The sequence below is a fragment of the Lineus longissimus genome, chromosome 19 (genome assembly GCF_910592395.1).
Source record: "Lineus longissimus chromosome 19, tnLinLong1.2, whole genome shotgun sequence".
Lineage (NCBI taxonomy): Eukaryota > Metazoa > Nemertea > Pilidiophora > Heteronemertea > Lineidae > Lineus > Lineus longissimus.
In genome coordinates, this window is record NC_088326.1 from 8865034 (window position 1) to 8880423 (window position 15390).

The 15390-nt window shown below is 41.4% G+C and overlaps 1 protein-coding gene across 2 annotated transcripts; it reads right to left on the reverse strand.

Moving 5' to 3' along the window:
* Positions 1 to 4799: 4799 nt before the first annotated feature.
* Positions 4800 to 15377, reverse strand: LOC135503011 (serine/arginine repetitive matrix protein 1-like). 2 transcript variants are annotated; one of them, XM_064796264.1, is made up of 8 exons: positions 15129 to 15377; positions 13981 to 14265; positions 12488 to 13239; positions 11562 to 11649; positions 10624 to 10856; positions 9654 to 9805; positions 8468 to 8600; positions 4800 to 8171 (listed from the first exon to the last, which is right to left on the reverse strand). In XM_064796264.1, the coding sequence occupies exons 1-8, from the start codon at positions 15224 to 15226 to the stop codon at positions 8071 to 8073; spliced, it is 1842 nt and encodes a 613-aa protein (XP_064652334.1). In that variant the 5' UTR covers positions 15227 to 15377; the 3' UTR covers positions 4800 to 8070. The 2 variants fall into 2 exon arrangements, with proteins under 2 accessions (XP_064652334.1, XP_064652333.1); XM_064796263.1 differs by having other exon boundaries at positions 9654 to 9820.
* Positions 15378 to 15390: the final 13 nt, after the last annotated feature.

Sequence of the window (15390 nt, forward strand, 5' to 3'; positions counted from 1 at the left end):
TCATGTACATAACTGTTCTTCAGGACTGGCACTCATACTGTGTATCTCTGTAGGAGGTGTATGAATTACTTTTATTGTAAGAAAACACCTGAGAATCATAAAAAGAAATGTAGTGAACATGAATACTGTAAGATTAGTTTACCACAACCTAACAGTAAATGGTCACAACCTAGGTTTGAAAAACATTCAATAAAGAATAGGGTTCCTTTTGTTATTTATGCTCATTTTGAGTCAATAAACATACCTGTACCTGTAATATCAGTAGAGACTACTAGTAAGAAACTTTTTAAACAGAACGCATCAGCAGTTGGAGTTTAAGTTCACTCTGATTATCAATATCTTTACAATAATCAGTATTTAGACAGTGCCTGTTAGTTTCTCGTCCACGGATTAGTAACTTCTCGCCTAGATTATTGTAATGCTCTGTTACGTGGTCTACCTGATACCAGCTTGCGTCGATTACAAAGAGTGCAGAATATGGCGGCGCATATTATAACAAGAACAAAACGCAGAGAGCACATTACACCTGTTCTCCAAACGCTTCATTGGCTCCCCATCAGAGCTCGAATTGACTACAAACTACAATGTAATTGTTCACGTATTCCGCGCATTACAGAACTGTTCTCCAAGATATTTGTCTGAGATGCTGAATTCATATGCGCCAGCAAGGTCATTAAGATCTGAATCCAAGAACACGTTGATTCTGCCAAGGACAAGAACTAAAATTGGTGAACGATCATTTAGAACCAGTGGTCCTGTATTATGGAATGAGCTTCGTGACCCATCGGAGAGATTGGGCCCTTCCAGCGAGCCCTCAAAACTCATCTATTTCAGATCGTTTACGATGTGTGACATTCCTAATATCTTATCGTGCAATTCAAATGTTTTAATCCATATTAGTATTATCGAATTTTCTGGACTTTTATAATGTTTTTAGAACTTTTCTTCTTGGTCGTTTTTATCTACTGTACAGTGCTCTGGAGCATGCATGGCATGTACAGAGCACTTTAATATATTGTCTTTTATTATTATTTTATTTTATTATTAAGTCATAGAGGTTCTGATGTTGTGGATATGCTCTGTAACTGGTTAATAAGAATGGAAGAAATATTCTCTAATCTATTAAACTGTAACTATATGATGAAGACTCGAGCTCGGCTCTCAGGACAAAGTCCGACTGCAATAGATATCACTCAGAAACACACTGTTACTACTACAATAAGTTGCTAGGGTATAATAAAGTCAAGGATCATGATCACTACAGTGGTAGATATCGAGGTGCTGCTCACAACTCATGCAATCTGAATGAAAAGAAAGCCATGTTCGTTCCAGTGTTTTTTCACAATCTAAGTAACTATGATTCACACCTGTTCGTTAAAGAGTTAATGACTAAACTACCAGAGTACAAGAAACTTAAATTACTTGCCAAAACAGCAGAACAATACATTTCATTTCAGTTCGATTGTTTTAGGTTCTTAGACTTGTACAGATTCCTACAGTCCAGTTGAGACAACATAACCAAATCAATGTTAGATGATTACTTTAAAATAACGAGATAACACTTCCCTTCTAATGATGACTTTAAACTATTGAGGAAGAAAGGATCAGTGCCTTATTCCTTTTACACGTCACATGAACGTTACAGTTTTCCTTACCTAGAGAAGCCCATGTTCTTTGACGAATTGAAAAATGAAATGGCACCTGATTCAGCCTATGAAGAGGCCAAGACCCTATGGGATCATTTCAAGACCAGGAATCACGGGGAGTTCATTGACTTGTACCTTAAAACTGATGTGTTACTTTTAGCTGATTTATTTGAGAAGTTCAGGGATGTCAGTTTAAATTACTTTCAGATTGACCCCTGTCACTGTTACTCGGCTCCAGGACTTACCTGGCAAGCTGGTTTGAAACACACTGGAGTAAACCTAGAACTTCTAACAGATAGCAACATTTTGCTTACTTTTGAAAAGGCAATAAGAGGTGGAATTTCGGGTGTGATGGGAACAAGACATGTCAAGGCCGATGATAACCACAAACTACTCTACATTGATACGAATAACCTTTACGGTTAGGGCTATGATGGAACCTCAACCGGTAGACAGTAATAAAGGCACTGGAAAAAAAGGCACTGGAAATAAAGGTACGGAAAAAAAGGCACTAGGTAAAAAGGCACTGGAAAAAAAGGCACCAGGAAATCTCTAGGTTAAAAATTCATTTGGGGTGCCCCCCCCCGTGCATTTCTATATGTGTATTGTGCTATGTGTAATGTGCTTCCAAGTCTTTCTCACCAATAAAACTGCAATGAGACTCATCAAGAATGTTCTGCTAGATGTCAATAGCCACTCTTGTGATAAACTATTGTATCTTGTAGAAAGAGGTTATTGGTGAGGGAACCCTGAATCTAACTTGATTAAACTACTGGACCAAATTGGATGATCTTTGTATTATTTTTTATAAGGATTCCCTGCCTATCCAAGCTGGTTTTTCTGTTTGTAGGGTACTGAAAATAGGCTGTTTCGTTTTTTGGACCATCCAGTATTCTGTTGCTGTAGAAAAAAACTACACATAGATATGCACATATAAATTTTTATTTTTATTTTTATCTATGTAGTAGAGATTTCTCAGAGATTCCCCATACATTTTTTTTGGTGCCATTTTTTCCATTGCCTTTTTTTCCAGTGCCTTTTTTACCCAGTGCCTTTTTTCCTAGTGCCTTTTTTACCTAGTGCCTTTTCTCCAGTGCCTTTTTTCCAGTGCCTTTATTACCTACATTGTTGCAATGGGATTAGCTGGATTTGAACTAGCATTAACTGAATTAATTACTCCCGTTTCATTTGCTGCTCTATTATCGTTGATGTGCGACTATTCATTGTATTTGATAGTATGGAAATCAAACCTGAATCAGTATTTTGACTTGTGACTTTTTGGGCTTTTAAGCCACATGGTAAGACCCCGACTTCTTTACTCAGACATAGTCCTGATGGACGTTGTCCTGACAGACATAGTCCTGAAGGACAGCGACTTTTTTTACCTTCCAGGACACCAAATTAAACGTCACTCTGCTGCTTTAATGCATCTTCCTCTTCCTTCACGAGTCTGTAAGTCTTGAAGAAAACACTACTTGTGAAATCATACCATAATTGATTCAAATCATTCATTCGATCCTTGTTTGTTAGATAAGGATTCAGCACCAAATAATCTATTTTCAATTTATCAAAAGCTTGGTTTAAAAAGACATGGTAATTTCTGGTTACTTTAATCCAACAATAATGTAGGTATCTGAGATATGCATGGTAAACCAACCTCAGATCTCTAAAACTTGTCTTCAGTTTATTGAGGCTTACCGAGTGCTCTATTAATGAATTCTGCCTCTAAAATCCAGTCATAGTCCCCACAATGAATTCAAACCCGTTTTTGGATATCATTATCTTGGTCTCCACTGTAAGGTCTCAGGGGTTTTAAGGAGCAGCTACAAAGCACTTATTTGAGCTCCACCATAGAAGCTTGGCACAGGTGGGCTATTATATGCACAAAGAACTACAAAACTACAGAATTACAAAAAAAGTTTTTATTTTCGTGGAAAAACACACAAGTTGAATAACGGACATGAAATGCTGGTTTCAACATCAACCCTACAAGTACCGTAGTGTCTATACCAACTTCAACCCAAGTGCCTTTACGAAGCTTTAAGACATCTTAATTTACTGAACCTCAAAAGAATTTTAAGTCATACAGTCACATGACAATCGAACCATCAACCATAGTCATGCAGGTGATGTGTGGGAAATAACCTCAACGATTGGTCTAATACATGTAGTTTATCATACACTTGAGTAATTGAGATTGTTGGTTAAACTGGCCAAATTTCACCATAAAAAAACCTGCCAAAACCTGGCCAGGCAAATATAATCCAGAGGTTGTCTCCTCGTGTGATTTTGGTATTTTTTAGCGTCAGTCTGTCATTCAGTATGCACAATATACAAATAAGAATCAAGAAGTTAATCTGACGTCCCACCGGGAGGGGATACAAAAGCTAAATCCTGGTGGTACTAAAAATCCCCCGGATGACATCATTGCGAACCATGACGTCACTTTATGTGTTGTGCAGCTGGTATCTTTGTTGTGCAGCTATCAAAAACTTCCATGCAATTTGGCAACACCAGATGGTTGTAACGTGGTTGTTTATTGGTACATATATGATAAACGCTTAGCCATCCCTATGTTGTTTCACAGTGAATGTAACACACTGATGACTGATCGTTGACCCTGGAAACCCCATTGATCCATGGGTTTCCTGCCAGAATATTAATCATACATGTGTTCTGCTCTCTCCTGAAATCACACTCTGCTAGTTTTACTATCGTGCCCCAGTTAAATCAACGTCACTCAAATTGATTGATAATTTAATCCATTCACATTTATGACTACATACATGTACATACAGGCAATACAACAAAATTGGCGACAGAGTATAAAATAATCAACAAGACTTTCCAATAAACCAAACTGAGGATAATCACAAAGGAGTTATCAGTACATGTTTCAGCAAGTACATATGAGAGATAAATGCTTGACTAACTCCTCTTCATAAGGACTAGAAATAAGTTCTAAATCTGATAACTTCATTTGAAGGGGGTAGTAACTAATTAGCTCTAATTCATTAACCATTATTAACCTATCGGGTTGTTTCTGCTGTTTTTCTTCATTATGAACCCATATAACCTCATTCATTGTGCTGAGATAATGGGTGATATGAATAAAGACTAGCAAATGCTTTTATCTAAATCTCCATGGTACAAAACCGGAGTAAAAGCATTTGCTAGACTTTATTCATATCACCCATTGATTCTTACAAACTACTCTATCGACAAAATAGTTGTCTTATCATTATTGAATAATCAGCTGCCTACATGTAGTAACATCATGGCAGCTAATACAGTAACCAGTTGAAAACTGGAAACACTTCTCAAGACATTGATGTTTAAAACGTCCTACAATCATTAGTCCTGGTGAGAGAACGGCACTTTGTGCAGGTCAACCTGAAAAGGCTGTACACAAAATTTTTATATTACACTGTATTTCATTGTAAATAATGTCCATATGTCATGTTTGTATTCAGTTGGCCTAGCTCCAATGAGCGACTTCGGCACAGGATGACCGCCAAAGTAGCGCTAGAATTCATCTGTTCTGATATATAATACATTGCCCTCGTTGAGAGCCGGCTAGCGAAGTGGTGGCAGGGGTTTTGCTCGTACAACATTGCAATCAAGCACCATGCAATTTCCTTTTTTAAAACGAAATACTTTAATACCTTGCGAATAAGAACCAGCGGCCATTTTTGTCTGGGCAGATCCACCAATGTCATAATGCATACGACAGCCGCCCTTGCCATTCATATGCATATAGGCGAGACCAGGCCTAGCACCAGTTATTGCGTGACACAATCTGTGGTTTCTTCTGTGATGCAATGAGACATGTTAGTTACTGAAATGCTGAAATGGTTATGTGGACCAGGATGAGAATAAAAGGAAGGGTAATTCTGGGATTGTCTGTCTGCACTATGGCTGAACATCCTAGAAGACGCAGGCGCTACACTCTGCGCGAAAAAGTAAAGCTTCTCGCTGACTTCCATGCCGGTAATGAAACCGTGGGAGCGTTTGCCATCACAAACCGTTTGCCAAAATCTACAATGATGAAATGGTTAATGAGTGAGGATGACATTCATCATCATAGAGCATCGTCAAAAGCCAAGGGTTCAGAATTAGCGTGGAGAGAACGTGGCACTGGTAAGTCTAGGGAACCATGGCAAAGCCCCCTGAACATTAAGGGTACAGCTAAAGTGAAGGGAAACTGAAGGATGCATTTTTGCATGGAATGTGGCAAAGAACAAATTTAGTGATTTGCTGACAGAGTAAAATGAACTGTTATCTTTTAGGCCTATACGAAGAGATGGAGGCAGACCTAGCTGATTGGCTCGATGAGAGGCGTGCCCTGGGAATGGCGATATCACATCACAACATCAAAGATGCATCGAGGGAACTGTATCAACAGTGGTGGGTTGGATTGGCTATTGCAGAACAGACCCGTATATTGAACGATTACCCACGGAAATCTCACTTTACAGCATCAAATGGCTGGTTATCAGGGTTTAAGAAAAGGTACAGCATCTCCCTTAGAAGGAAGACCAAGGACAGCCGACAGGTGCCAGATAATGCTGACGCCCTAGTAGCTGCATTTAGGGAAAGCGTGCATGAACAGCATGAACATTATGAAGATTATCAAGTGGCAAATGTAGACGAGGTTTTCACCCTTTTTGACAACCATGGCAGTTATACCTACAACCGAACAGGGGCAACACAGATTGATATCAAATCTTCGTGGGGCAATCCTAGGCTGGGATGTACCGTCACTTTAGCAGTCACAATGGCAGGGGGAAAATTACCCCCGCACATCACCTTCAGACGTCCAACTGCAGCCGCATGGCAAGAGCTTCAAGACAATCTGCCTGAAGATGTAGTCGTGGCACAATCACCAACGGGGTGGATGAGAGCAAATGTTATGTTAGATTACCTCGGAGAGGTGTTCATCCCCTTCATGCATCAGGACCAGGACGACCAGGAAGACGGGTATCTACCTTTCCTTCTCATATGGGATCGCTGCCGTGTGCATCTTACAGAAGAAGTTGCCCTTCTCATCATTGAGAATGGCGGTGTTATTGAGTTTATTCCACCAGGTTGTACCCCCATTGCGCAGCCCTAGGATGTTTCTGTCATCCACAGCTTCAAAGTCCGTCTTCGTCTGCTATGGAGATTGTGGAAACAGGAACACACGACGCCGGATGGAAATTGTCCAAGGATTTCAATTTTAGAAGTGACACGCCTTGTCCGAGACGCATGGCAGGAAGTACCCGAACAGGTGGTGCAAAATTCATTTCATGCTGCTGGTATTGGGCGTGGGGTTCCACTGGTTGGGGCAGAAGATCTCGAACAACCTGCTGGGGACGTCGATGAGGGACTAGAATTTTTTAACCTGCCAGAGGAAGACCTTGTCGAGGACCCTGATGAATAACAGGACCTGCAGGCTTCTTGAAGCCGTCTCATGCCATTACCTTTTTTGGGCTACCCTGTAGAAGTGTTCATTTTGCCATTAAATGACCACATCAAATCTTGTTTCTTGCAGGCATCCGCAAAACTTGCTTTTTTCTTAGAGGTTAAAATGCATTCAAAATTCCTTCACCGACGTCACCCTGCCGAGCATAAAATTGAAACAGTCTGTAACCATCTTTCCCATTATGGTATACTAAGGGTTAACATGGTGGGATTTGACCACAAGTCAACGACATCGATTAAGAATTCCCCTTTATGTCAATTCCCGAAGCCTATTCATGTAGTCAAATCAAGCACGCCTACTCACATGTCGTGGGCGGGACAAGTTAGGCCTCACTGGTGGCCAGGATCGGTTCTTATTCGCAAGGAATTAAAGTATATGCCTGGAGTGATTTTCAGTAGACCATACATGTACTTTTCTAGTCAAACAGCAATATTATCACATCTTGATCATTAATCACCAATCAGCTATCAGTACAAATTTACAGATGGCTACAGCCAGAAGTTCCAAGTTGAAGTCATCCATAGATCAGGCCCTCATCAATTCACAAATTGTGGGAAAAAAAATCGATCAAAATTTTGAATACGGTTATTCAAATCAAAATGGATTTAGGGCCAAGACAAAGGAAGTTCCAAGATTTCAAATTGTGCCAATGAGGATGATATTAATCATGGTCAGCTGATTTTTTATGACCTCTAGACTTTGTCAGGCGTTTTCTCAAAACTACCAAAAGTGGAGTTAGACCACTATCGTCCTGAGGGGCTCACATGTAAATTTGCTCTGTTCGCAGCAACAGATGACCTGATACCAAGAATAACAGAGATATTTCTCTTCCCACATGCGCTGCCTCATTTTTCCTTGAAGCAGCTTGAATTCGAAATACTAAAGTCTTTGAAAAAGTCTGATTTTCCGTGCCGGCAGTGTAGACCATGGCCTGATAACATAGCTCAGGAAATTTGCAAGTTACTTGTTTTCTGTCGTGCTGGAGGGTTTATTGTCCTCTTGTGCTTGGGCTGTTTCTGCCTCGTCCCGGAATTTATCATGCTTCCACTTCCCACTGGAACCTACAGAGAAAGCATAAACAGCAGTTAATTATTAGGCCCAGGCGTAATGAAAAGAGAGTAAACTATTCAAACCATGTGCTTTGGCCAAGTTACATTGTATTGTGTGCCACTATCAAGTTAGGCATCAATTGGGTTTTGGGGCTGTGGGAGTCTGGACGCAAGACGTTGGCTTTTTGAGGCCATGCATCTGTGACCAGATTCTGCTTTATTTGACTTAATTTCTCCCTCAATCCGTATTCCAGACCTATACCCATCTCCCCGGGGTAACACTATGAATTTTCAAACACACTACTCACTCTCTCCTGCCCTCTCTCTGTAGCTGTAGCCTCCTCCTCCTCGCTGACCACGGCCCCGGAAACCTCCTCGACCGCGTCCACGGCCCCTTCTTGCCCAGTAATCAGACGACCCCTGGTCACCACGATTATCGTGCTGAAAAATGTATAATGGGGAAACTTGAAAAGAAGGATTGTACAGTAGAACCTCTCTATTAAGGACACCCTCAGGACTGACATGTGTTGTCCTTAATAAAGAGGTGTCCTGATTAGAGAGGTCAAATTGAATGGAAACCACCAGTCTGGGACCAAAACTAGTGTCCTTAATAGAGAGGTTGTCCTTTATAGAGAGGTGTCCGCTAAGGGAGGTTCCACCGTACATGCTTCAAATGTTCAATAAAAACTTGTGTCACAGCGGTTCATCATTTATGTTACAAGATGCCGCCGCGTTTTCGGGGATTTGTACATGCACAAACCTGCAACCAATCAAAATGGGCTGCTGGTCTCCATTTCAACTTTGGTACTAGAATCCACAGACAAGTCACTCATGAACACATGGCTGCTAGATCAAAACGTTTTGAAAGGCGTACGTTTGGACAGAGCTCTCCTGGGTCACGCATCGACCCAAGCAAATTCCAGACAACTAGAACTTGAACCAATTCCTTGATCAGCTGAACGTAGCCATTACAAACACTCTGTTTCAAGCTTCAAATTCACTGATTTCCATAAAGCAATCCATATAGAAACGATGACTAAATTGACACAATGTTTCACAACAGTTTTGAGAGTGGTTAGCAGTGGTGTTTGTTGTTGTTGTTTAATGGACTATCTGTAAGGGTATCTTCCATTTATTGTCCCCAGAAGGGGACAGTAAATGAACTTTTTCACTCTGACCAATACGATGAGTTTCACTTTTATAGTTTTGTGCTCACCATATAACAATATTTGGTAGACAATTCATTCTGCTTAGGAAACATGCTATTGTTTATAGCAAAAGGGAAAATCTTGGGACCTTGCAAATAAAGTCAATTTAAAAATCCCATTTTTCTCTGGCCTGAAAGCTCGAGACCACAGAACAGCAATTTTTCCATGACTCTGTTGGCTGTTAATACCTGAAATTTTACATGAGATTTCAAGTTCTTCCAGATGAAACACATATACGCGCTTAACCTTGACTAATCCTTACCTGCCCAACTTTCCATTTTCTTACCTCAAAATAAGAAATGCCTTTAGGGACCATCTCGGGCTTGTCCATCCATTCTTCATAGCGAAACTTGTCCGGACGCCGTGAGAAATCTGGCAGCGGGGCAGTATCTGACCTCGGCATACGACCTCCACGCCCTCCTAATCGATCTCTGATACCTGTCACAAAGATTTCTGAATGTAAGAAAGTTCAAATGTGTTACGTTCATTGAATCTACCCGTCAATATAACTGTATTTTATCCAATATAACTCACAAACTTATACACAAGGGAATCAGTGTAGGTAGTAATGATAAGGGCAACGGGCTGATTCAGTGTCCCTAAGCCAGACGCTTTACCCAGCAGTTGCTTAACACATAACCTAAGAGTACAAGTGGCCACTGGTTTCAAAGCAGTGTAGAACTCTATAACAGCTCTTTGAGGCTTTAGGAGAGACCAGGAGGTGTATGTTTAGTCGGCTGATCATGTTAAATTGCTGTCGGTAGCCAGCTATATCACCACCACCAACACCGTTATGTTTTTACTAGGTTTCTTTATGTCCTTCAATAAAATAGTCTTCTTATTTGAATTTTAGCAAAAAGGACAATTAAGACTAAGAGGGAGTTTGACGATGATGATGTCACACAGCCTCGACAACAAATGGGAAATTCTTTTTAAAACTGTGCCAAGTAGCACAAATTTTTTAAAAGCAATTAGAAGGTTGCTGGGATCTGGATATACAGTAGAACCTCCCTATTAAAGACACCCTCAGGACTGACAAATGCTGCCCTTAGCAGGGAGGTGTCCTGATTAGAGAGGTCAATTTGAATGGAAACAACAAATTTGGGACCAAAACTAGTGTGCTTAATACAGAGCGTATCCTTAATAGAGAGGTGTTCGCTATTAGGGAGGTTCCACTGTACTAAACAACATGAATACTTGTAAGGTCAATAACAAGCCAAGGAGATGGTTTAGCAAGAATGAATGAGAAATCTTACTTTGACCTCCGGGAGCAGGACGTCGAAATTCCCTAGAATCTGTTATGACTTGTCTCGAATCTCTATTGCTGTCATCCCGACGTCTGTTTAAGCTGTTGCGTAGATCCGTTGGATTTTCGGCCCGGTTACGATCAAAACTGATGCGTCTGTCTATCGGTCGCCTCTCTCCTAAGCGATCCCTGCTTGTCACTCGACGCTCTGACCCACGGTCTGGACTTCTCCCACGTTCATCCCTAAATAATATAAATAGAGACTATGAAGACTAACACTAGGTACATGTAACTGAAACTTTCAATATTTTGAGGCATTCGTACAATGTACCTCACAATGACAATTGTGACAAGTTACAGCAAAAGGAGTCGCATGTCGCACATAAGATGAGTCAAAATGACACCAGGAGATAATAGAAGAAATTGATGGCCTTAGATTTCACAAAAGGCAGACAATAGTGAAATGAACAAACAGGCCGTCTCAACCTGCCAAGCTCAGAGCGACATGCGACTCATTTTGCCATGGCTGGTCACAATTGGTAAACTTTTGGTCATGTGGAAGTTTGGAGACTGAGTGAAATTCATCAAGGTCAGTGCGCATGGGGGCCGAGGTTCTCCATGTACCTTCATTTCAATGGTCAACACAAATGCCTTTGTGCCACAGGATATGTCATGTGTTTGACGTGCAAGATTCGCTGAATGAGACCGAGTTACCACAGCATCCCCCACAGGTGATGCAGCACCAAAGATGTCTACAGACCTTTACAAAGCATCTTTGTTCCGTCAACTGAGCATGTTAGGCAACACATCACTTTGTAATTCTGACAACGCTTTATCCTCACCGCACGACCGTATAAATCTAACAGTTTTGCACATCGAAATGCTAATGCAAGAAAAACATATCAATGAAGAAAAAGAACGATTGAATATTTCATCAAAAAGTCTTACCTCCTGACCTCTGGTGAACGTGGTCTCCCCATCCTCAGTTCAATGCGCATACCTTGATCTCCAGCACCAGGATATCTACGGCTATGATCTGCAGACACAAGAAGAGACTATGTATTTATTGATGTATATATTCATGTATTCCAAAGCAATGAGAAAAAGATGGACTAAATTATAGAAGTCACCAATACAAGTACCAGCAGCCAACAATTAGATGTAGTAAAAAAATCTACATTTTCTCGGTCGAGCGAGACATGGACAAATACATACATGTATTGTATTCATGATTTTTCAATAGGATTTATACTGAAGAACTGGAAGAACTATGATATGAACAGTGAAACCTCCCTTAGTGGACACCTCTCTATCAAGGACAACATCTTGATTAAGGACACAAGTTTTGGTCGTTTCCATTCAATTTGACCTCTCTAATCAGGACACCTCTTTAAAGGACAGCACTTGTCAGTCTCAAGGGTGTCCTCAATAGAGAGGTTCTACTGTATTGGTTATGGTTTTAGGAGACAACGAACACCAACAGTGAGGCATCAATTTCTATTCTATCAATCTAAACGTCAAAAAGATCGCAAATCCAAATGTGATTTTGACTGCTTATATTTTACAGAAATCTGCTTTACCATTACCACTGCCGCCAGAACGAGGCACAATGCATTACACACAGCAAACATTGGTACATTGTAAACAAGGTGTTTCAGAACACGCTCCCTTTTTACTTTACATGTATATAATATATGTTGATATCTTTGTGATGATGTTGTGGTGTTTTAGGATTTGGAAAAAACAATAAAACCACAGGGCATTATTGTATTGCAATTATTTCAGAACATTTGTGGTAATTTCACTCAGTTATGACACTAAAAATGTCCAAACTAAAAACACCATAACATTCTCAGTTGGTACATCTCACTAACCTGTTGCCGACCTAAATCTATCGTCATCACGATAATGCGATGTTTCCTTTTTCTTGACAACTTTAATCACTCGTGTCTCCACCTCCTCCTCCTCGGGGTAGTGAGCATTACGTAATTCCTCACGATCAAATATCGGCTTCAAGCCTTCGTCTTTTCTACGAATGATGACCACCTCATCGGGATTGTAAGCCCGATTGATATATGAGACCGGTTCACCTTGAACCTTCCGGTGAATTTCTACCGTGATATTTTCTTCAACCTTAATCGGCCTGTCAGAATGTTCATCCTTAAAACGGTAGCTAAGCAAAACTTTTTGTCTCTGTTGGGCACCTGTACTACTAGATACGACATCGTGATGCCTGGATTCTTCATGAGACTCGAGAGAGCGTCTTGACGGTCTCTCTCGCAATCGCTCCGGATCCATTCGAGAACGAACGGGGGATCTGCGCTCTCTGTATCCCTCATCTTGTTGGCGATAATAACTACGTGGTGGAGGGGATGCTGAGCGACCCCTGAATGAGGTTCTAGCATCTTTCCGTGGTGGTGACCTAGCTTGTGGGGGCGACGATGGTACATTCTTTGGCTGATGTAATCCTCTCATGACGTCTTCCATGTAGTTTGGTGGCGGGCTCTCTCTTCTAGGCACCCATTCACGTTCTGTCTGGCGCTCACGGTCCCTCAACTGTTGAAAAGAATCACATTCCCTCGGTGATGGCGATAAACGGTTTGGGGGTTCATCATGCCGTGGAGATCTGCAGTGGAAAATAAGAAAATCCCTTTTAATTTTAAAACAGACCCCATCGATTTTAAAAAAGACTTGATTACTGTCTTTCATAATGTAGTTAATAAGCCTGCCTGCCTGTGCAAGTCACCATGGCGGACTAAATTATTTTGTAACTTAGTTTTTTTTAAAAAGAGATGATGAAATAACCATGTACATTGTAACGCTCATGGCTTACAATTCATCACTCAATGATAAAACCATGCCAAGGCTCTTTAATTCTGAAGCCAGTTTTCCAGCAGGCTGTAAGACACCACTTCAAAGATTCAGCTTGATTTTCCTACAGTAGATTTACTGTCCCAAGTGGGAAAAAATTCAATTTTTTGCTCTTGGCCTTTGTGTCGACCGATAGGATTTGATCTCAAATCCATTGTATGATGGAAGTTGGAACATGCATGTGGCATGCATCATGAGACACGACTGAGTATTGGCTGCACCTGGTGTTTGAAACAGGATATATATATATATCGTTGGACCAACTGTAAGTATGTGAATGAACGTTAGGTGGTGCCCTGAGTCAGTCTCCAGAAAACTGGAAGTAAGTGAACCACTTGGTCCTAGGCAGTCCTCATACAAGTAATACAAGGTTGACTTTTATGTACTTGTAAGTTGTAGGGTGCACTGAAATATTTGTATTTCTAAACCTCATTTTCTGAAGGACACTTTTGCAAAGACTCTTCAGAGTGCCGAAGATATTCTTTCATATCTTTACCTCGAGCGTGGTTGGCTGTACGGGGGTGGGCTAGCCCGATGGGGTTCGTCCCTTGGCCTTGCCCTCTCTGGAGGATAATCCCTCCGCTCTTGAGGAGGCCCACGGTTGGAGGGGTGAGGAGGTGAGCGAATCGGTTGTCTTGGAGGTGACTTCGGTGGTGGTGTCCTGCGGCGAGGTGATCCATATCGTTGTGAAGATCTTGGAGGAGACCTGGGCCTTGGTGACCTTGACCTGGATCGATGTCCGGATCTACGGTATCCTCGCGATTGGGATCTGGATCTGGACCTTAAAGGAAAATAAATAGCTGACGATCAAAGATCAACTGCCGATCTGGGGCATCTGAGACATTGTCACGACTTGAATTATATGACAATTCACAAAAAGTGACAACACCATGCATGATGACATGGTTATCCTCCACCCATTGATGGATGAAGTCAGTTGGTTGGACTACTACATGTATAACAAATCGATCACTCTGAATCTTGTTTTGAGACTTAGATCCTTGTTTCTTTCAGGAACTGGCTATTCGAACCGCCATGGTGCATGGGGCCATTGTTTCCGGTCTTATTCGCACCGTCAGAAACACCGTTACGGTGAAAGGTACCGTACCGTGATGGTGCGAATAATACGGAGTGAATAAATAGATCGCACCGTGGTGACATGGGTGATGGTGGGTAAGGAAAGTAGGCCTAATTCATGATTGAGGTGGTGTTTGTTTGTAACGAGTGTTGGAAGTGCCTTTACTCCTGGCTCCGGGTGTGGGTAGGGTCCTTGACTTCCAGCCAGGCCAGCCGGCCCTGTCACGGTACGAATAGCCACGGCCTTTCTTTTAAACATCAAAATGTTTCATTTAAAACTGGATTTTCCCAAACTGAGTTTCAGCTGAATCACGTCAACCATGCAAAATACTTTCTTACATTTTTATTCTAAATCTTACATGTCTTAGGCCTATTCATCAATGTATCATCAGAACCCTTTTTTGATCAAGGATGAATCCGATTTGGCCTAACATGCCAACTGATTCACTGCTGACGAGTGAAGTCGGTGAAGAAATCTCTGCCAGTTTTTTTTCTTGGGGGAAATGGCAGTGAATTCTCAACTCACCCCCCCCCCCCCCCTCCACCCCTACTCTGATCAATCCTAACCTTTGTCGTCCACGACTTCGACTTCGTCTTCGAGATCGACTTCGGCTTCTGCGGCTGCGTCGCCTTGGGGAGGCCGATCTGCCACGGTATCGTGTCATTTTCTAGACGTTTAAATGCCAGCACTACCGAAATAAACCCTTTTGATGGTGCTTTTGATAGTAAACTGTCCAATAATCTATAAAGTTCTGAAATGCACGAGAATATGAGAAATTTCAACCAAGCCGACCGGCCATTTTTGTTGCTGCGATTATGCTGTTGCCGC